Here is a 20,611-nt window from a genome sequence, read left to right as displayed (position 1 = left end):
TTTCCTTTTACAAAACATAAATTAACTGTAAATTATGAACAAAATCTGTGTGAGCACTTATCAGTAAAATACATAAGATAAAAGAGATCAAAATATTTCTCTTTAGTGTCTTAAATTGTTCTTTATAACTGTAACTCTTATAACTATAAAATATTTTTCAATCCACCCTGCAAACACCAGCACATCATTGTCTCATACTGTCTTAATGTGTTCGAAATCACTGAATCATTGCATAACATCACACACCCGTCACTCTAGGATATACTTCACTGATCCATGTGACAAACTCACTCTCTTGCTTCTAATCAAAGAGCACAGACCTCTGTTTACCTGCTCTGTCTAATTCAATCTAACACATCCAATAGGAACTGCATGTATCTATTTGATTCCTTCACAGATGTAATGTTCTCTGACAGGTGTGAGACAGAGGACAGCCAAGGAGAAAGAGAGAAAAAAGGAACAGTTAAAGGGATAGTTCACTCATAATTGAAAATTCATTAACCTCCATGTCGTTCCAACCCCTGTGAGACTTTTTTCTTCTTCTGTGGAACACAAAAGATGATATTATGAAGCATGTTGGTAACAGTTTTGGTTCCCATTGACTTCCAAATGCGTGGACAAAAAAAAAAAAATACAATGGAAGTCGATGGAAACCGAAACTGTTTGGTTACCAACATTCTTCAAAACATTATTTTGTGTGTGCTCCACAGAAGAAAGAAATGCACAAGGGTAGGGTGAATAATTGATGACAGAATATTCAGTTTTTACATCCATAAATGAAAACATCTTGTTTATTTGAAGCCATTTGATATCTGAAGCGCACAGTGAAATGACTTAAATGTTACTTCAGAAGATTTAGAATATAGAGCACAGCGAAATGATGGTCAACAACTAAATGATGATTTTTCATCTTTAGGTGAACTATTGCTTTAAAGTGAGCGAAGGAAAGCACATTTGAAGAAAGGGAAAGTCAGAGAAGGCTATAAGAAAGGGGAAAAGGTGATAAAAAGAAAAGAACTGGTGGAAATGAATGTGAGAGGGCATGGGGAAGATGAAACCAGGTGATCTCACCAGATGGGCAGTGGGCACAGGTAATGAAGATGGAGAGGTGAATGGTAGAAGGCAAAAGGGCCTGACTCCCACTGTGAAGCCGGCTATCTGACAGCCCAGCGGACACAATCTACACGCTTTCACTGCTCACTCTATACAAGCTTATCTGACTGGGAAAAAAAACACACAGGATAGCACTTATGCTTCAGCTACTACGATAACAGCCTGCTGATCATAAAAATAACACATAACCACTTCTCATCACGCGTCTACATTTTAATGCGTAATGTATTCCATAATTGAGCAAATAGACTGTATTAAAACACTGGGATCAGTTCCATCTGTAATGCAGTTCAAATCTCACTTAGGTAATAACCTAGGTTAGATGTGGAAGTAGAGATAGGGATGTGGAGCTGTGAATTACATTTCAGGTCGATTTGAAAGTGGCTGAACTGGGAATGAGAATGTTTTAAACGTCAATGCACTGGCAATGAGTTCAAACGCTCAGTACGAGTTAAATACATAAGGGATAATAAACCCTGACCGTATTCAAGGCTTGTACCACCCTGAATATGCCATGAAAATAACATAATAAAATGTCACTAAAATATATGCTGTATATTATATTATATTTTAAATAACAAGGAATAGGAATTGTATTTAAATTATGTTTATTCAAATATAAAATACAAATAAAAGCAATAAATAACCTCGCCATGCTAAAATAATGGCCCTAAGCTGCCCACCTGTAAAATAAATAAAAATTGCTGCCTTAAATTTTTAAGTACAATCAACTTAGATGTTTAAGTCATTTCAATTGAAATTACATTAAAACAATTTGTTGAATCTTGTATAACATATTAGCTAGACGAGTTAAAGCAATGTAAAAATATATGTTGTCCTAACTTATTGATCATATAATTTACAGTTAAATTACAGTGCATTAATGAAACAAAGGTACTTTTAGATGGTATTTTACTTCTAAAATACTTTTACTATGGCGCATATATGAATCAGCCTACGTCTGTTACACAAGACAGAAACGAGAAATCTAGGATACGGGCAGAAATTAAACACCAGGAACAACACAGAACCGCTCAGTAATGCTGTGGAACACAAATCAAGACTTCGCACTGAGAGCAAGAATTGACAGAGTTTATATAGGGTAGGGTGAGTAAAGAACAGAAGGTAATGGGCAGCTGAATGCAATGAGTGTTGTTGAGTCAAGGCAAAGGATGATGGGTAAGTAGTCCATGACAGGGTTGCAATAGTCTAGGGAGGAGTGTCCTCTGGTGGCTATCAAGGGTACTCCAGTGGTGATTGTGATGACTAGAATGTTTTCATGCTTGATTGTTAAAAAAAACATTATTTTCCACATATTTTTATAGCTCCTTTCTCCCCAGTCTGGGGCCTTGTCCACACTAATACGGTTTCGTTTGAAAACGCATCTTTTTCTCTTCGTTTTGCCTTCCGTTCACAATGAGACAGTGTTTTGATTAATGGAAACGAAGCTTTTTGAAAAACCCCTCCAAAGTGGAGTTGAATACATTTGAAAGCACCGTTTTCGCATTGTAGTGTGGATTGTCAAAACAGAGGTATTTTAAAAACTATGAAGTAAGTTTAGTCACGTGACGCATAAAATATCCTATGTTTACCGGTATTGTTATGTGCTATTCACTTTCACACAGTTGCTAAAATGTTTCTTTGCACATTCTTCATATCACAGAGTCCTGCAAAGATGACAGAAAATGTACTCACATTTGTTGTCCTGCGGTGAAAAATGAGAGCAGGTGCGTTTTAGACCAAACATGGTGACTGAGTGCGACCTGGACGCAGTGAATGGTGAGATACTTTGCTAAATAAAATGATCAGATACAATTATTATTTATTTTTCAGTATCATCGTCGTTTTCAATGAAGCCCTACTCCTTCCGAATTGTGCTGTGAGTGGTTAGCTGGCCCAGTGTTTTGTGATTGGCAACACTTAGCGCGTGTTCGGGAAATATCCCGCCCCCATAACCGCGTGCTCCTGGCGCGCTCTAACGTTACTCAGTCAGATGTAAATATTAACCATGGCGTCAATTTCAAACCAATTCGAGCCTGATTCAGACTCTGTCATGTTAAGTTAACAAACAAAAGGATGATGCAGAACGGATTTAAAGCACAGAATCCAAAGGACTTTTCAGAGTGGTAGGCCTATGTTGTTTTTGCAATTTTCCAGTATATTTTTTATCCACCATTTAATGTATGGATATTTGTCAGAAAACTATGGTAATACAAACATTAATCAATCACAAAATCATGGATAATAATTTTCCTAAGGGGCGGTGAACAGTCTTCCAAAAGCATGAGCTTACAAAAGCTACAGTAAACACTACATTATTATTTAAACACGAGAGTAATGTTAGTTAGCAAGCTAGTGGAGGCAAAGCTTTGCCCTTCCTTATGCCTACATCATAGCTATCAAAGCAACTAGAAACACAACTACAAATAATAAGACATACTTACAAGTTGTGATCCATAAACCACAGATTGTCCTGACAAAATGGGATCGGTTAACGTTAAATTACATCTGGCTGGAGAATCTTTTGTGCATAGCCTGCATTGTAACATTACTCTGTCTGTCTGACTGCTGTTCTCCGTAAAACAAACTTGAAGTTATAATGTTCAGGAACAATGTTTAAAATAAATGTTAACCACTCTAAGGTCGCTAGCCTAGCTTAGCACAAAGACTGGAGGTAAACGGCTCCAGCTAGCATACTGCTCCTAATAAGTGACAAGTCTTTGTGCTATGCTATGCTAGCGGTGGGTGCGGAATAAGCCAAAGTCCCATAAAGCCGGCGTGTTCCTTTTAAGCCCTGATCTTTACATGGTTGGGGGCGTGTCAGTGAGAAAAATGGTGGAATACCACAATACTAAAAGGTATTTAGCAGTGAAATTTTCAGGCTTTTCTATTTACAGCGCACTAAGATAATTGCCTGCTCAGAATATGATGGCATTATAATATAACAATGTAATATGTAACAATAAAGTAAGCAGTGGGTTCATAAATTAATTAAAAACATAAAAAAGCAAAGCACACTGGTAATTTCTTTGTTCTTCATTTTCTAGAAGAGTTTAAGAACCTTGCTGTATTTTTGTGTAATTAATTAAGAGGAAGTACACCGCCATCTTACTCTTACTCCTACGAACTTCCCAGGAAGACTTGAACACACCATATGATTTGTAGTCCAAACAAGCCGTTCGCTGTAGTTCTTTAAAAGTGTATTCTGTTAAATAAAATATCTCCCTTTGGATTGGACTTTGAGCTTTGTAACCTAGCAGATCTTTTTTTATGCTCAAACAGAAACATTACACACAAACTGAAGTTGAAAAAGTGAAATGGCATAATACGACCCCTTTAAAACATAATGATTTCCAAACTCATAAATCATGTAGGTTAGTTCAATCCACAATATCATCACTGCTTTCTGGATGTATGTTGATATGACAATAACATGTTTTTTTTTCCTATAACGGACACTTGTATTACACCATTAGAGGGGTCCGAGCTGTTGTTGGACATGATATGCGCAGAGCAGAGTATTCCATGACTCGCAAAGCATGCTGTAAGCTGATCTTCTGTTCAGGCATGACAGCTGCCTTCTGTGTGCCCGTGTGTAGCTTTCACAAATGAGTTTGTGGGGAGCATGTTCATCTAATCCTGTCAATCACAATGCAAGCATATAAGCGACAGTCTATTGCACTCTTATGACAATTGTTCTATAGCTCTGCCTTTATTTATTCCATTATGTTATGTAGTTTAGGTTCTTTCTCATCTTACTCGTCACTATAAGAAGTTTTCTCTTTTGGCTCGCTCTCTTGTAAGGCACTTTTTTTCTGTAAAACTGCTCTGCAGTCATCTGTATTAGGACAAGTGCTCCATAAATAAATTGTTAAACTGAGCTGAATTGACATAATTAACATCCACTAATTGAAAACTAAAGATGTGTTTAAAAGATTACACTCTCATGATTTAAAATCATGTGCACTGACTCCAGTTATATCAGTAGCTCACTAAAAGCCATTTTATTTTAAATGGAGAGGGTCATGGGGGTGGCCATTTTGAGATCACGTCACAAGCTAAAAACTACACACATTACCTGGGTTACACCTAAATTGTTGGACGCTTACACTCACTGAATAATGCCAGACTGTGAATAGCACATTTCTATAATGGCATCGGACACCTTTTGTTTTTGCAAGTTGCAACATCTTGCCACTAGTTGTCAGTATAACGTCGAAGGCGACTCCTGTATATCAGCCAGCAAAACAAAAAGGTATTTACTCAGTGCACCTTCAAGCATTTCTCTCAAGGAATGATTGTGGAAACACCACCTATTTAGTTCTGTGTAGGCCAGAGAGGAGAAAAAGAAGTATATACTGCTATATTATACTGAATATATTTAAAAAGCTTGAATAAGCTATAAATCAACCACCACCATGGCTCTTTCATTGAGCCTGGCTAATGAGAGAGAGCGATGAGAGTATGTCAAGCTGAGAGACAGTGAATGAGAGAGAGTGGCACGAGGTCAAACGTTTTCAAGAGCAAAACAGTTGATTTTCTGAGAAATTCACTCTTTTCTAAGACATTTTAAGTCCTATTAGAGAAAATCTTTTCACAGCAGTGCTATCCCGCCAGGCCAAGAACTCTCTGGATGAATAAAATTAAACCCCATCCACCTGGATTTTAGTCTGCAGGCACTTTCAAGTTATGAATGAGAATGAAAATGTCAAGAATGAAATGCAGCCTTTCAAAATCATTAAAAGTCTCCAAATACAATTCAAACATTTAATATTTGAATCAATGGATCACCTTAAAACTGTAACCGCACAATTTTAACATTGTCCTCTCAAAACACTGAACAACTGTGTGTGCAACAATCTTCTAAAACATAAATTAGCCTAGTTCAATGTGCCATTACAACACAAGCTAAATCAATACATCAAAACTAACTAACAGGTCTCTTCTGTGGTTATAACCTTAACACCCATTCGTGCTTACCAGACCCAAGAGTGGCGACGGTACGCAAAGGTGCCCAGACTCAGACAGGACTTTAGGAAGCTCTTGTTCTCTGGCAGGTTAAAATCTGTCATATTTAAATTCCCAACAGATTCAGCAGTTGTGCAGAGGGAGCTCTTTGAACTCTAATCTCATCCTTCCAACGGTTAAAAACGCTGGAGGGACTCAGAGCAGCGGAGAGAGGGTTACTGTATCTGTTAGTGGGAGTCTCTGGTTGCATTGTCAGTCAGTCACGCTTCTACCTCCTCAGGGGGTCGAGTATCATAGGTCTGCTCACACCTAGCAGAAACTGTGTCTCTTGTGTGTACCGCAGCTCTTCACTTTCAGAGACAGGAAGACGGTGGCCTCTGCTTGGCAGTAAACAAGAAGATCCGGAGTGCAGGGGCAGTCCCACAGTCAGTAAGTCTGTTTCCAATCGCACAGAGAGACATAAGACATGTACCTATTATTCTTGCACAGTTTAAATGCTACTCTGATGGATTTCATCAACAAGTAGACTGGACACGTGGTAACAGTCTAGAAAATGGAAACCAGACGCCCAGCTGATCTCTGTGGTGATGATAGTCTCAGAGGATTTATGCTTTATCCCAAATCCATTATAGTTGTATCTTTCTGTCCTAAATGAGAGTTTAGCAGATGATCCCTTTATTTAGTATCTCTCTGGCCCTGACTGGCTATTTTGGTTCTATATTTAGGACTAATTTTGTAGTTGCTGCTTATATATATATATATATATTATTAGTTCTGTCATTCGATTAAAATCTCAAATTTTTCTGTGATTAATCACGATTGATCGCAATTAAAAACACATTTTAATATATTTTATAATGTAATAATTTCACAGTTAATCTCGAAATGAATGTAGAAACAGTATATTTTAAATCCTTGTTTAATGGCATCTTTTTATCAATGAAGGCCAGTATCACTGATACTAATACAGCTACTGATGTCTCGATGAAAATGCCCCCCCCCCCCAAAAAAAAAATATAACAACTTTTAATTTAAGTGAACTTCAAACAATCCTCACATAAACCCATAAAAAATGCCATATTTACCTGTTGCCCTTCCTGTCTAGCAGCTAGGAAATCAAACAGTCTAAATGATAAATATAGATTAGCCTAATCCTTATTAAAGCTACAAAAGTTATTTAGTCAAGAGTAGTGAGCAATTTTCTCTGCTACCTTTGTTCTTTGATTAACTTAACTGAGAGACAGAACTAGTGGCTGCTAAGTTCTGCCGCTGCTGACAGATACGCGGATCTCACACGCGACTCATTCTCTCACAACTCTTTAAGTTAAGATTTTATTTAACTACCGTATTTTCCGGACTATAAGTCACACTTTTTTTCATAGTTTGGCTGGTCCTGCGACTTATAGTCAGGTGTGACTTATATATCAAAATTATTAATTATTTATACTGACTGAGATGAATCAAGAGAAAACATTACCGTCTACAGCCGCGAGAGGGCGCTCTAGTTGGTCAGAAGCGACATCGAGGAAGAATTCAATGGATTCAGTGTTGTGGAATGAGATTGCGGGAGCTTGGTGAACTTGCTTACCGGTAACTTGCTTGTTGGACTGTTAATTTAGCCTATTCAGCCTCCCAGGTATATGTTCTTTATGCTGTAGCTGAATAACTGTTAATGTGTTACGTGAACATGCCGGACACCTATTCAGCCTGGTGTTCTGTGTGATATTGTGTAGTTGAATAACTTGCCTTTCCAGATTAAATGTCTGTTCTTGGTCTAGGATTTTGTGAAATAAATTTCTAAATAAATGCGACTTACGGTATAGTCCAGTGCGATTTATATATGTTTTTTTCCTCTTCATGACGCATTTTTTGACTGATTCAACTTATACTACGGAGCGACTTATAGTCCGGAAAATACGGTAATTTAAGACTGCTCTATGAGGATACTTGACAAAACTGACATTTTGGCATGAATGTGTGTGTTATTGTTTGTTCAAGCACGAAAGAGAACTATTCGGGTGCGCTGTTTGTGTGCACGATACTGCCGCGGGCCTTTCTGTGCGTCGTGTCTGTGAGCTTCAGGATATTCACAGGACATTCACAGACAGCGCGTTCTCTTTGTCTTGTCGTGCTTGAATGGTTTAAAAGCCTTTGCATGAATAAGAGCATGATCATATAATGTAACGCTAGCAAAAGGATGGCAGAAAATACGGATGCTTAAATAATTGCGTTAAATATTTTAACGCGTTGAACTGGACAAAAATGAATCGAATGCGTTAACGTTGACAGCACTAATATATAAATATGGGGAAAACCGCATTTACAGACAAAGCATCATGATATAATTCCACTGTAAAAAAAGTTGCTGCATTAAAATTAAGGACAGTCAACTTGGATGTTTAAGCCATTTCAACTTAAATTACATTAAACTGACTTAAAACTGAAATAAATTAGTTGAATCTTGTATTATAACTTTTTGACAATTGAACAATTGAAAATTGCTCAATTTATTTTGATGAGTTAAAGGTGGGGTAAGCCATTTGAAAAATGCTGTTTGAAAGTTGGTCGAACCGACACAACAACAAACGTGTAGCCAATCAGCATTATGTGGTGTATGAAAGTGTAGAGGAGCGAGAATTATCAAGAGGGAGATTTGAAGAAAGAATGTAGAAAGCGAGATGGCTGAGAGACATTACAAAAGAGAAAAGCTCATAGAAATATCACTGGGAAATGAAGGGTTATGACCAGATAAGAGCTTTAGGACCCGGGTTAATATTAGAAAAGCTTTCCAGCGCTGGAGAAAGCTAACCGGGGAGTCCTGAAAACAGACGCGGAGGTTGCATTGATTCCGCTCCACATGAGTAACACTGGTTTTGAGTGTCATTGTTTGTCTGGAGCTGCTGTGCTGTTGGCGACTAACAACAAACTCTTGTTTGTATTTACTCGTGTGTACGTATGTTAATTTTGTGTGCTTCCTTGACGTCCGTTCATCATCTTCGCTTAATTTTTCGTGAAGCATTATTTTGTTGCGCTTCTGCTATGATAGACATCCACTCTTGCATTGCGTGTGTAACGGAGGCCAGCTAGTGAGAGAGAATGTAGAGAATGTAGTGTTTACCGTTTAGTGTCCTTGTTAGTGCACCCTCCTCACATGCCAGCGATCGGGGTTTGAGACCGACTCGGAGCAGGGCGGTTAGGATTGGAAGGTGAGCTTTAGTTGCGTAGCAATGAAGAGAGGGGTGTGTTTAATAAAAAGTTATTTACAACTTTTTTTTTATCCGCTATTAAAGTTTGCATGTCTGCAAATCTGCTAAAAAGCTATTGTTTGTGTTTATGCAGTGTGACGAGTGTCTCTGGGCTCATCAGCGTCGCCCTGGCAACCAACACGCTACACCTGCACGTCCTCATCACAGGCCGATCGCTCCCAGCTGTCGCTCGTCAACACAGAGCTTAAGAAGCCAGCGCCGCTCTCACTCAGGGAGACTAACGTCTCATGCAGATCGCTCTGGTTCTAACGTTCTCTCTCTTTGTTACGCAGAAGACAGCGAGTGACCGACGGCCCCAGCACGCACGCCTGGACGCCTCTTCACGGACACCGTAGAAACACCAGGCACGATCGCACCGAGCACCCCTGCTTTTCCCCACCACCTTCACTTCAAAGGATTAATAAAAATCCACCCTCCGGGGCCATTGCACTGAGCTACCTTGTTGTGTGTTTTCTCACCCGTGACATCTGGTGGAGAATGCTGGCGAATGCATGAGAAATCACACACAAGTGTTGGCATGTACCCGCACTAAAAAAAAAAAAAAAAAAAAAAAAAAAATTCTGTTCTCTTTCTCCAGCACTGGTCGGCGTCCTCTCTCCCCATGGAAGTGGATGAACTGTTGCAGCGCCTGACTGAAGTCAGCGTCCGCCAGCAACAGATTATGAAACATCTGGCCACTCGACAGGGCGGGGCCGAGGCGGAACTCGCCGCCCTCCGCGCCCAAGCGGCCCCGCACGTTCCACCACCTGACGCCCGGATGCAAGCAGCCCGGCTCTTGCCGAAGATGACAGGATCTGACGATGCGGAAGCCTACCTCCAAATGTTCGAATCCACAGCTCACCGCGAGGGATGGGATCCGAACGACTGGGCTTCAGCGCTAGCGCCCCTTCTCACTGGTAAGGCTCAACGGGCGTTCTTCTCGCTACCCCCAGAAAGGGCTGGTGATTATGGAGAGGTGAAGCGGAAAATCCTTGCCCGACTGGGACTTTCCCCCATTTGTGCTGCACAACAGTTTTTCGAGTGGGAATATAAAGTCCGGGTGCCAGCGCGAGCCCAGGCGGCCGAACTCGTCTGCTTGGCCCAACACTGGTTGATGGAGGGAGAGCCCACCGCCGCCCAGATAGTGGAACGTGTGGTGGTCGATCGCCTCCGACGAGCCCTGCCCCGAGCCCACCGCCAAGCCGTCGGGATGAGGAATCCCGCCACTGTCCTGGACCTAGTCGAGGCGATCGAGCTGGCGGGAGTTTGGGGAGAGGGCGCCGCCGTTTCCCCGGAGGGTGGTCCAGGAGCGACGCACGCCGGAGGGCACCCCGCGCGCAGTTGGCAGGCCAACGGTTCCCTCACCGATGGACGAGCCAATGCCCACCGCTGACCCCACCACGTCCCCGCGGACCTGGGTGGCGGGGTGCATCGTACATCAGCGCGTCCCACCTGCGGCCCCAGAAGCGGACGTCACCGTGAATGGCCAACCCATACGGGCGCTTCTGAACTCGGGCAGTGCGGTCACCCTCATTCAAGCTCGACTGTGCCCTCCACGTCGCAACCAAAGGAGTCTACTACCCATTACTTGTGTGCACGGAGATACCCAACAGGTTCCAGCTCGTCGTATCAACATCGCTGCAGCTCATGGCAGTTGGCCTGTGGAGGCTGGAATAATGGAGAACCTTCCGGTCCCTTTACTCCTCGGCAGGGATTGGCCCGGGTTCGACCGCCTGCTCGCTGCCGCCGCCCAGCCCGCCAGCCAGGAAGGGAACCGTCGTCACCGTAGGCAGCCACGAAGACCCCGCCGCCGGCCGGCACTGCTAGCTTCGGACAGCGGGAGAGATGGTGAGTCCCCCTCTCAAGCTACTAACCTTTTCTATGATGTTTTCCGTCAGGCCAGTGAGGGGGGCTCTTTTGCCAAAGAACAACGGGAGGACGATCGGCTGAAACATTGCTGGGGGCAGATCCGCGCTGTGGATGAGAAAGACGTCCTTCCACGACCCCATCCTCTCCCGCACTTCATTGTCCGAAGGGGCCTGCTATACTGCGTCGCCCAGCGACGGGGGGAGGAGAAGGAGTTGTTAGTCGTCCCACGGACCAAGACGGAGGCCATTCTGGAACTTGCACACTCCCATCCTATGGCGGGTCATCTGGGAGCCGCGAACACCAGTCAGCGTATCCGAGACCGGTTTCACTGGCCAGGCATGGAAGCGGAAGTGAAGAGATTCTGCCAGGCATGTCCTACCTGTCAGCGCACCGCGCCCAGATCTCCTCCCCCCAGTCCGCTCATTCCTTTACCCATCATTGAGGTGCCCTTCGAGCGGATTGGATTGGATCTTGTGGGGCCGTTGCCTAAGTCTGCCCGAGGTTATGAACACATCCTTGTCATCGTCGACTATGCCACCCGCTATCCGGAAGCAGTCCCCCTGCGTAAAGCAACAGCGAAGGCCATCGCCCAGGAGCTGTTTCTGTTGGCCAGCCGGGTCGGCATCCCCTCCGAGATACTGACTAACCAGGGTACACCGTTCATGTCCCGGCTAATGGCAGACCTCTGCACCCTGCTGCGGGTGAAACAGTTGAGGACGACTGTCTACCACCCACAGACCGACGGACTTGTAGAACGCTTTAATCAGACCCTCAAGCGGATGCTCCGTAGAGTAGCGGCCGAAGACAGACGTGACTGGGACCTCATGCTCCCCTACGTCCTGTTTGGAATCCGGGAAGTACCCCAGGCCTCAACTGGTTTCACCCCCTTCGAGCTCCTGTTTGGCCGCCAGCCACGGGGGCTGCTGGATGTCGCTCGGGAGGCTTGGGAGCAGCAGCCGGCACCCCACCGCACGGTCATCGAGCATGTGAAGCAGATGAGGGAGAGGATCGACCGGGTCATGCCATTAGTCCGGGAACACCTCAGCAAGGCACAGCAGGCCCAACAACGCCACTACAATCGGACAGCCCAACCACGGGAATTTCAGCCGGGAGACAGGGTGATGGTCTTGGTCCCCACCTCTGCGTGCAAGTTCCTGGCGTCCTGGCAGGGTCCCTATACGGTAGTGGAGAAGGTTGGACCAGTAACTTACCGACTACGCCAGCCTGGACGAAGACGAGCGGAGCAACTGTATCACATTAACCTACTGAAAAAATGGCAAGGGACCAACGAACAGGTAGCTGCCCTCAGTCTCACCGATCCCGTGGTCGTCGACATGAATCCCCATCTGTCGGCTGCCCAAAAGACAGAGCTGCAACACCTGGACAGTCAGTTTAAGGATGTGTTCTCCTCCCAGCCAGGGCAGACCAACGTCATCCAGCATGACATCAGGACGCCCCCTGGAGTGATCGTCAGGCAACGGCCCTACCGAGTCCCAGAAGCCCGTCGGCAGGCTATTGAGGAGGAAATTCAACAAATGCTGAAGTTGGGGGTAATCGAACCGTCACGCAGCCCATGGTCCAGCCCCATCGTAATGGTACCCAAGCCGGATGGCACCCTCCGCTTCTGCAACGACTTCCGCCGTCTCAATGAAGTTTCCGAGTTCGACGGCTATCCCATGCCTCGGGTAGATGAGCTGTTGGATCGGCTGGGGAGGGCCCGGTACATTTCTACTCTCGACCTGACGAAAGGTTACTGGCAAGTTCCACTCACCACGTCGGCCAAACCGAAGACAGCGTTCTCCACTTCCAGCGGACACTGGCAGTACCGGACCCTTCCCTTCGGCCTGCACGGAGCACCCGCCACCTTCCAGCGTATGATGGATATCCTCCTGAGACCCCACCAAGCCTATGCAGCCGCATACCTGGATGATGTCGTCGTGCACTCCGAGGCATGGGATGAACACCTGGAACGTCTGCGGAGGGTGCTCTCGGAGCTCCGGCGGGCTGGACTAACCGCCAACCCCCGAAAATGCCACCTAGCGCTCTCCGAAGCGAAGTACCTGGGCTTCCAGGTCGGCCGTGGCCTCATCCGACCACAGGAAAAGAAGGTAGAGGCCATACTTACCGCTTCCCAACCCCAGACGAAGACCCAGGTACGAGCCTTCTTGGGGTTGGCGGGGTACTATCGCTGTTTTATCCCCAACTTCTCCTCCTTAGCCGCCCCTCTGACAGACCTGACCAGGAAGGGGCAGCCGGAAAAGATACAGTGGACAACAGCCGCCGAGGAGGCCTTCGCCTGGCTCAAGACGGCCCTTACCTCGTCGCCAGTGCTCCGCGCCCCCGACTTTAGCTGCCCCTTCCTGTTGCAGACGGATGCCTCCGACATCGGACTCGGGGCCGTTCTATCACAAATCCAGGAAGGTGAGGAGCATCCTATTATTTATATCAGCAAGAAGCTGTCCCCGGCCGAGAAGAACTACGCCGCCGTTGAGAAAGAGGCCCTGGCCATCAGATGGGCAGTCCTGGAGCTGCGGTATTACCTCCTCGGCCGTAAGTTCACCCTGGTAACCGACCATGCCCCCTTACAGTGGATGGCCCGGGCTAAGGACACCAATGCCAGGGTGACCCGCTGGTTCCTCGCGCTCCAGGACTTCCACTTCGAGGTTCGTCATCGTGCAGGGACCGCCAACGCCAATGCAGATGGGCTCTCGCGGATGTGGACAGCTTACGCAGGTCTGTCAGGGGTCATTCCCCACCCACCCCTTGTTTCACCCCTACTGTCTCCATTCGTTCCCAGGGCCAGAACGACGCTTAGGGGGGGGGAATGTGACGAGTGTCTCTGGGCTCATCAGCGTCGCCCTGGCAACCAACACGCTACACCTGCACGTCCTCATCACAGGCCGATCGCTCCCAGCTGTCGCTCGTCAACACAGAGCTTAAGAAGCCAGCGCCGCTCTCACTCAGGGAGACTAACGTCTCATGCAGATCGCTCTGGTTCTAACGTTCTCTCTCTTTGTTACGCAGAAGACAGCGAGTGAACGACGGCCGCAGCACGCACGCCTGGACGCCTCTTCACGGACACCGTAGAAACACCAGGCACGATCGCACCGAGCACCCCTGCTTTTCCCCACCACCTTCACTTCAAAGGATTAATAAAAATCCACCCTCCGGGGCCATTGCACTGAGCTACCTTGTTGTGTGTTTTCTCACCCGTGACAGCAGTTATTTCTTTTTTAATCTATAATCTATAATTTCTTCCATTAATCTGTCAATTGCTGACTATTAATTGTTTAGCTATAAAAAATAGTGGAAAAAAATCCAATAACAGGTTTCAGTAAGATTATTATGTACAGTCATGAGTCATTTTTACACACTATTAAGTTTCCTCTTTCTTTCTCTCCCTGATGTGAATAGACAAACGAACATATCGAACGACATGCCTCCTCTCATTCAGTCATCAGAAGAGACACGCTCATAAACGACATGCCCCAGTTCATTCGGTTTGTTCAAAATCGAGATGTCCCAGTTCATTCATGAACAAGATGCCCTGGCCTAGTTCATTCGAGATGCATGGAAGCATAGAATCATATACACTTAAGATTGTTCAAAAGCACTGATATGAACAATGACTTGTTTTGTTTTTTTCACGATATGTAACAGTATTCCGTTGAATACATGCTCTTAACAACTGTTTAAATATTTACTACTTGTTATTCAGAAGTTTACCCAGGTAGAAACAATTGCCCATTACAAATATATAATTGGCTTCCAATTAGCCTATGAATTGATCTGTGAATTATTATAATAACTGATGCCACAATTTCACAAGTTGTCAATCTGAAGAACACCTGTGAAAAGGAAACCGCATTCCAAAGATGTTAGACATAAAAGTAAAACAAATACATAAAATATGAAAAGAATAAAAAGCAGCATCCAAGTGTTTGGATGTGCAAGCAAATGTTGGTATAATTATCTGTGTGACCAAAAGTAGACTTAGATGAAGAAAAAGAGAGGCCAACTGTCATTTTTAAAGGAGAGAAAAAGATCATAGCTGAAAAACATAAGTAAAACTGCAACTGTCAATCATATTTACCAGCTAGATATCTCTCCCTGCCCTGATCATACAAACGAACAGCTACTGTAGACAAAGCTTCCATAAATCATCCATAAAGCACACACACCCCAGCAGCATTAGCTAGATATTTACATGGTTACTGGGAGATTTGAGACTAGTGATTAGAGACCAGAACACAGCTAACCGAAACTCGTCACACAACAAGATTAGGTTAAATCTACACTCAACACATTCACATAAATGATCCATAGCAAGTGTTAATGTACTTCAAATTACATTTAGATTATGTAGTGCATCAACAAATGTTTACATTAGTGGTGTGGTATTGACAATAACTGATATTTAAAAAACAAAGTATCAATATTATGTTAAAAATACACATAAGATTATATTGTAAATAATCCAGCCATTACACCCCATAACACTCCAACATAGGTGGCAGTATTGCACCTTAACACTGGTTGCCATCATTCATAAAACAGAAGTCTGCAGGAAGTCCCAATCAACAGTAAATGATTTTTGTACAGTTGTTTACAAACTCTGTCCACATGCCTATACTCGTATTTTAAGTGTGATTCAATGGCTACAAAAAAAGAAGAAGATAAAAGCACATAGTGAACAAAGTTGAAGATGAATTTGACTGATAGCATTATTTATTTATTGTATTTATATATCATGATCTCTATTTTGAAGTGTGTTGTATATTGATAATGATTTTTTTTTTGAATGAATGAATGAATGTACAACTGGTTCACATTGGAGTGCCTAATGATTAATATGATTAATCACACGAGACTGAAGTAATCATTCTTTTATTTTTTAATGATTGAAGTAATGAAAATAGCTTTCTCTATACTGGCATGAATAACTATAGTGACTTGTTTTTAACTTAAAAAAATTACAATAAAATATGAATCAGATGACAGGCCTAGTTGTAATAAAGTGTTCTATTTCTTGAGTTATTTTAGTCTATCTTACATTAAATCATGGAATTTGGATAGCTGAGGTTGGATATAAATGGGACACAAATTGGACGTCGTTTTTGGTTTAATGAATTGCTTGTTGTTGGAGCAGAGGGTGGGAGGCAAGTTCACTGGGTCAGGCTTCTGCAAGAGTTTTTTTTTTACTACGGCCTAGATTCTGAGAAACCGCCTGAGATAATACCCGTTTCGCACACAGAACCCCATGCTGGAAATTCAACTTAGAGATAGACTTGGCTCTCAAAAGGCTAGAACATGAAACACAGCTGTTGCTTGCACATATGTACTCTAGGGATGGACGCTGCGTACACTCGGACCTGCCAATGGCCTATCCCGTTAGCAACATTTATGCCATATGCTGCTTGGACAAGTCCCTTTATACTCTTCTGCACTTACTCTTCAACCAGGCTTTAATGCAAGGACAAGGACATTTCAGCATAAGACAGACATAATGGTTCCCCTGATTCCAATCTGATTTGTGTAATTGTGAACTCACTGCATTTACTCTGAAGTTGTCACGGTGACTGTGCATGCGAATATGTCTCTGAAGCATCATTAGACATTTTTAGTAAAATAAAACCATACTCATAGAAATTTTCCCATCAGACAAGCAGTTTGTTAAAGGATGATGTGCCGCTACCAAATTACATTTGATTTGGTTAGAGAACCAATTTTGGAGGAGGAATTGAACAATCGGCATTTAAAATGGTAGTATTCCTGAAACAACAAAATGTCAAGTCAGCCCATTTTAACAAAAGTGCTAATTTCGCTTTTTTTTTTTTTTTTTTTTTTGGCATTTGAGCAGTGTATTTTGTTGAAAGTCACTCCAAGGTCACTCTGATACTCTATCTGAGCATAATGTAGGAACATACATGTCAGCATGAATCCATCATGTTAAACGGAGTTAACAGACTATTATTTCAGACTGAAAGAAAAAAAATATTATAAAAACTTGGGGTTTCACTTGCTTCATTTTCTGTGCAAATATAATAATTTGCAATGTTATGCTTATATAGGATATAGACACACACACACACACTGTGTACTGTGTATAATTATTTTATATATATAAATACACACGCATGCATGTACAAATGTAGTTATTTATATATAAAATATTTATATATAATATAAATTATATATAAATCTATATACAGTATTTTCATGCAAATATTTATTAAATGTATACAAGCATGTGTGTGTATTTATATATATAAAATAATTATACACATTATATATATATATATATATATATATATATATATATATATATATATATATATATATATATATATATATACACACACACACACACTTTTTGATGAATGTTTCTTCATCAGCATATTAGAATAATTTCTGAAGGATCATGTGACACTGGAGTAATGGCTAATTAAAAATATATACTGTATACATATTTTTAAAAAATCACAATTTTACAGTTGTACAAAATATTGCAGTTTTACAATAAATGGTAGCCTAAAAAAAATAATGCTTTCAAAAACACAAAAACATTAAATGGTAGTATATAAAAATATTTGTATTTTAAGTTTTGTGATTAATACAAAAATTATTATTAGTATTAATCTCTTGACTAATCACATTCTTTTTTTCGAGTCTCAATCCAGTCTTTTTTGTCTCATCCTTGTCAATGCTGACAAAACGAAAGAAAACAAAAAAAACGTTTTAACATCAAATATTTTTATCAGTAATTTAACTGAGTTTTCCAAAATTCTGTTTGACAATACGAGATGCCCAATCTCGTATTGTCCTAAATCTGATCATCCTAACAAGCCGTGTTTAACTGAGTCAAAGTAACATAATGCTGCAGCTAACAAATACTGTACCATTAACCACAATAGAAGTTCTCACATTCATGTCAAACTCGTACACAATCAGCCAAAACCATCCATCCATCCAAAGCCCTGCTATTCAAGTGTCATCTGTGGTGTTGTTCAGCAAATGACAGATGGTTCACACATGATGCACTATAAATCACTAGTAAAACTTGGCTCCTCTGGATGCAGCTGATACACCGCATTCACGATGATGTGCAAACAGCGTCACCACACTCCAATGACGTGGCATTCATGCTCATGCTAGTCACGATCACGCAAGTGCATGCATGCACGGTGGTCAAGGCAACCGCGTCGCTTAATCCCTTTAATGTTCTGCTTTTGTTTCCATGGCAAGCAGGTCTGTGCCCCTCCCAAAGCAAATCTACACTTAGTGTGTCTTGCATGGGTGGGTGGGTGTCAATATCTGTAACATGTGGATGACACGCATTAACAACATCTCACCCTCCGTGACTTTCAGTAGGGCGAATAGCTATACAAACCACTAAGAAACTATATAAATGCATGTTTTAAGTATTAATACATAATTGTCATTACCATGACAATTGTTTGCAATATGCCAAACATGGTATCATTTCATTATTATTTATTTAGCATGTACTCCTCTCTGTGGTTAGAGGGGATAATTGGATCCTGGTTTTTACCAGTACAGATATTAGCACTGTTGTAAGAATCTGACCCAGGTATTGTGTGTGTGTGTGCGTGCGCGTGCGCATGTGAGAAGCAGTCAGCCAGCTTGACAGTGACAAATGTGGATGGTGTGCTATTGCCACACTAATTGGCTGGGTTAACTGATTACTGTGAAACAAGGCCAAGATCGCACAGCCGCTCGATAAACTAGCCTATATAAAACAGGTGCATGTGCACACGGACACTCAGAGGCTGTGTCAAACCCACAGGACACATTTGATGGTGATTCAGAAATAACCTCTGGACCCAAAACTAGTGTGATACAACCAAATATAGGCAATGTTTTTTACCAGAAGATGAAATATTAGTTCATCGTCATGAAATTTATTACTCAATTGGCTAGATGACTAAGGACCTGATTTACTAAGTATAACAACACATGCAAGCTCGATTTACTATACTAACGTAGTATATTTATATCTACAGTAGGCTATAGGAGTTGCAAATTAATGCAACTGAAAGGCATTACTGTATATATTTATAGACCATATCTGCTGTCTTTGTGGCCAAACTTTGAGAATGAAGAATACATACTGTATCCAATGCTCTTGATTTTCTCACATGCCTTAATGTGATATGAAATTATTTCTCATGAATTTATTCAAAATTACATGTTTATTTAATTGCGTCAATTTTACTTTTTTATTTAAGTAATACTATTATTCAGCAATGATGCATTATAAATGGCAGGAAAGATATTTATAATGTTACAAATTTAAGTCTCAAATAAATGATGCTCTTTAAAATGGTCTATTTATCGAAGAATCATGAAACAATATCCCAGTTCCCACAAAAATATTAAGCAGAAGGACTGTTTTAAATCGTAAAAAAAAAAAAAAAAAAAAAAAAAAAAACACACATTGTTTTTACTGTATTTTTGGTCAAATAAAAGCAGCCTTAGTGAATATAAGTGACTTATTAAATAGTTTTTAATAATAAAAAAACACTTAGGCTAGTTGACTAATAAAACCTTATTGTAGTTACCATGAACTAATAATGAACTGCACTTTTACAGCATTTATTAATCTTTTTTAATGTTATTTCCACATCTACTAATACATTATTCAAATCAAAAGTATATTTTAACATCAGTTAATGAACTGTGAAATAACATGAACAAACTAAGATTAACAAATACAGTAACAATTGTATTGCCCATGGTTAGTTCTTGTTAGTTAATACATTCATTTAACGAAACTTTATTGTAAAGTGTTATCAAAAACCTATATAAATCGATCTTATCTACTCTAAATGCAAATGGTTAAAGTGCTAAAAAGTGCTTTTTGGAGTATACTGTGAGTTTATTTAATATGCATATGACTCACACTTATAAAGCAATTCATGTTGTACTACAAATGACAGGATATGTGGAATATTAGTGATCATTGTCACTCTAAGAAAAAGCATCCACTTTCATAATAATGTCTGTCTTACAATGGCATTTTGAGATGATTCTTACTTGCTGAATGCACAATACGACCTGCATCTGATGTGTGCTGTCCACCTGGTACATTTTCAATATAATGTGTTAAAAAATTGGCAATAGACCTGTAGATGTAGATTTGACTTCAAACTGAAACATGACGTGAATATGAGCTTTTTAATTTGCAAGTATGTGAATTGGGCCCAGTGCAGGGCACGGGGCATGACGCAAGCTAAACAAAAGATCTTTCCGTTGCCATGACTCTAAGGCATCAGATGACTGATATTTTGCTCTTTCTACTTTCTTGCTCTCATATGGACTTGCCCCCCTACAAAATATTTCCCTGTACTTCCCGCTATACTTGAGGAAAACTGTGTCATGAACCATGTGTCACA

At 41.7% G+C, this 20,611-nt stretch overlaps 1 protein-coding gene across 5 annotated transcripts in view; it reads right to left on the bottom strand.

The window, feature by feature from the left end:
* The window catches only part of pde4ba (phosphodiesterase 4B, cAMP-specific a), a 174,225-nt gene that overhangs the window by 50,718 nt on the left and 102,896 nt on the right, over positions 1-20,611 (bottom strand). The window contains exon 1 of one of the 5 annotated variants that reach the window (XM_079629182.1): positions 6,094-6,200. The exons of 3 other annotated variants lie outside the window; for them this stretch is intronic. In XM_079629182.1, the coding sequence (XP_079485308.1) occupies positions 6,094-6,185 (92 nt within the window). In that variant the 5' untranslated portion in view covers positions 6,186-6,200. Of the gene's footprint in view, positions 1-2,808; positions 3,086-6,093; positions 6,201-20,611 lie in introns of those variants that run through there. One more of the 5 variants, XM_079629184.1, reaches the window with a different exon arrangement.

This window comes from Phoxinus phoxinus (genome assembly GCF_949152265.1).
Source record: "Phoxinus phoxinus genome assembly, chromosome: 11".
Classification (NCBI taxonomy): domain Eukaryota; kingdom Metazoa; phylum Chordata; class Actinopteri; order Cypriniformes; family Leuciscidae; genus Phoxinus; species Phoxinus phoxinus.
The sequence above is the reverse complement of the archived record's forward strand: the minus strand, read 5'-3'. Positions and strand labels throughout refer to the sequence as shown.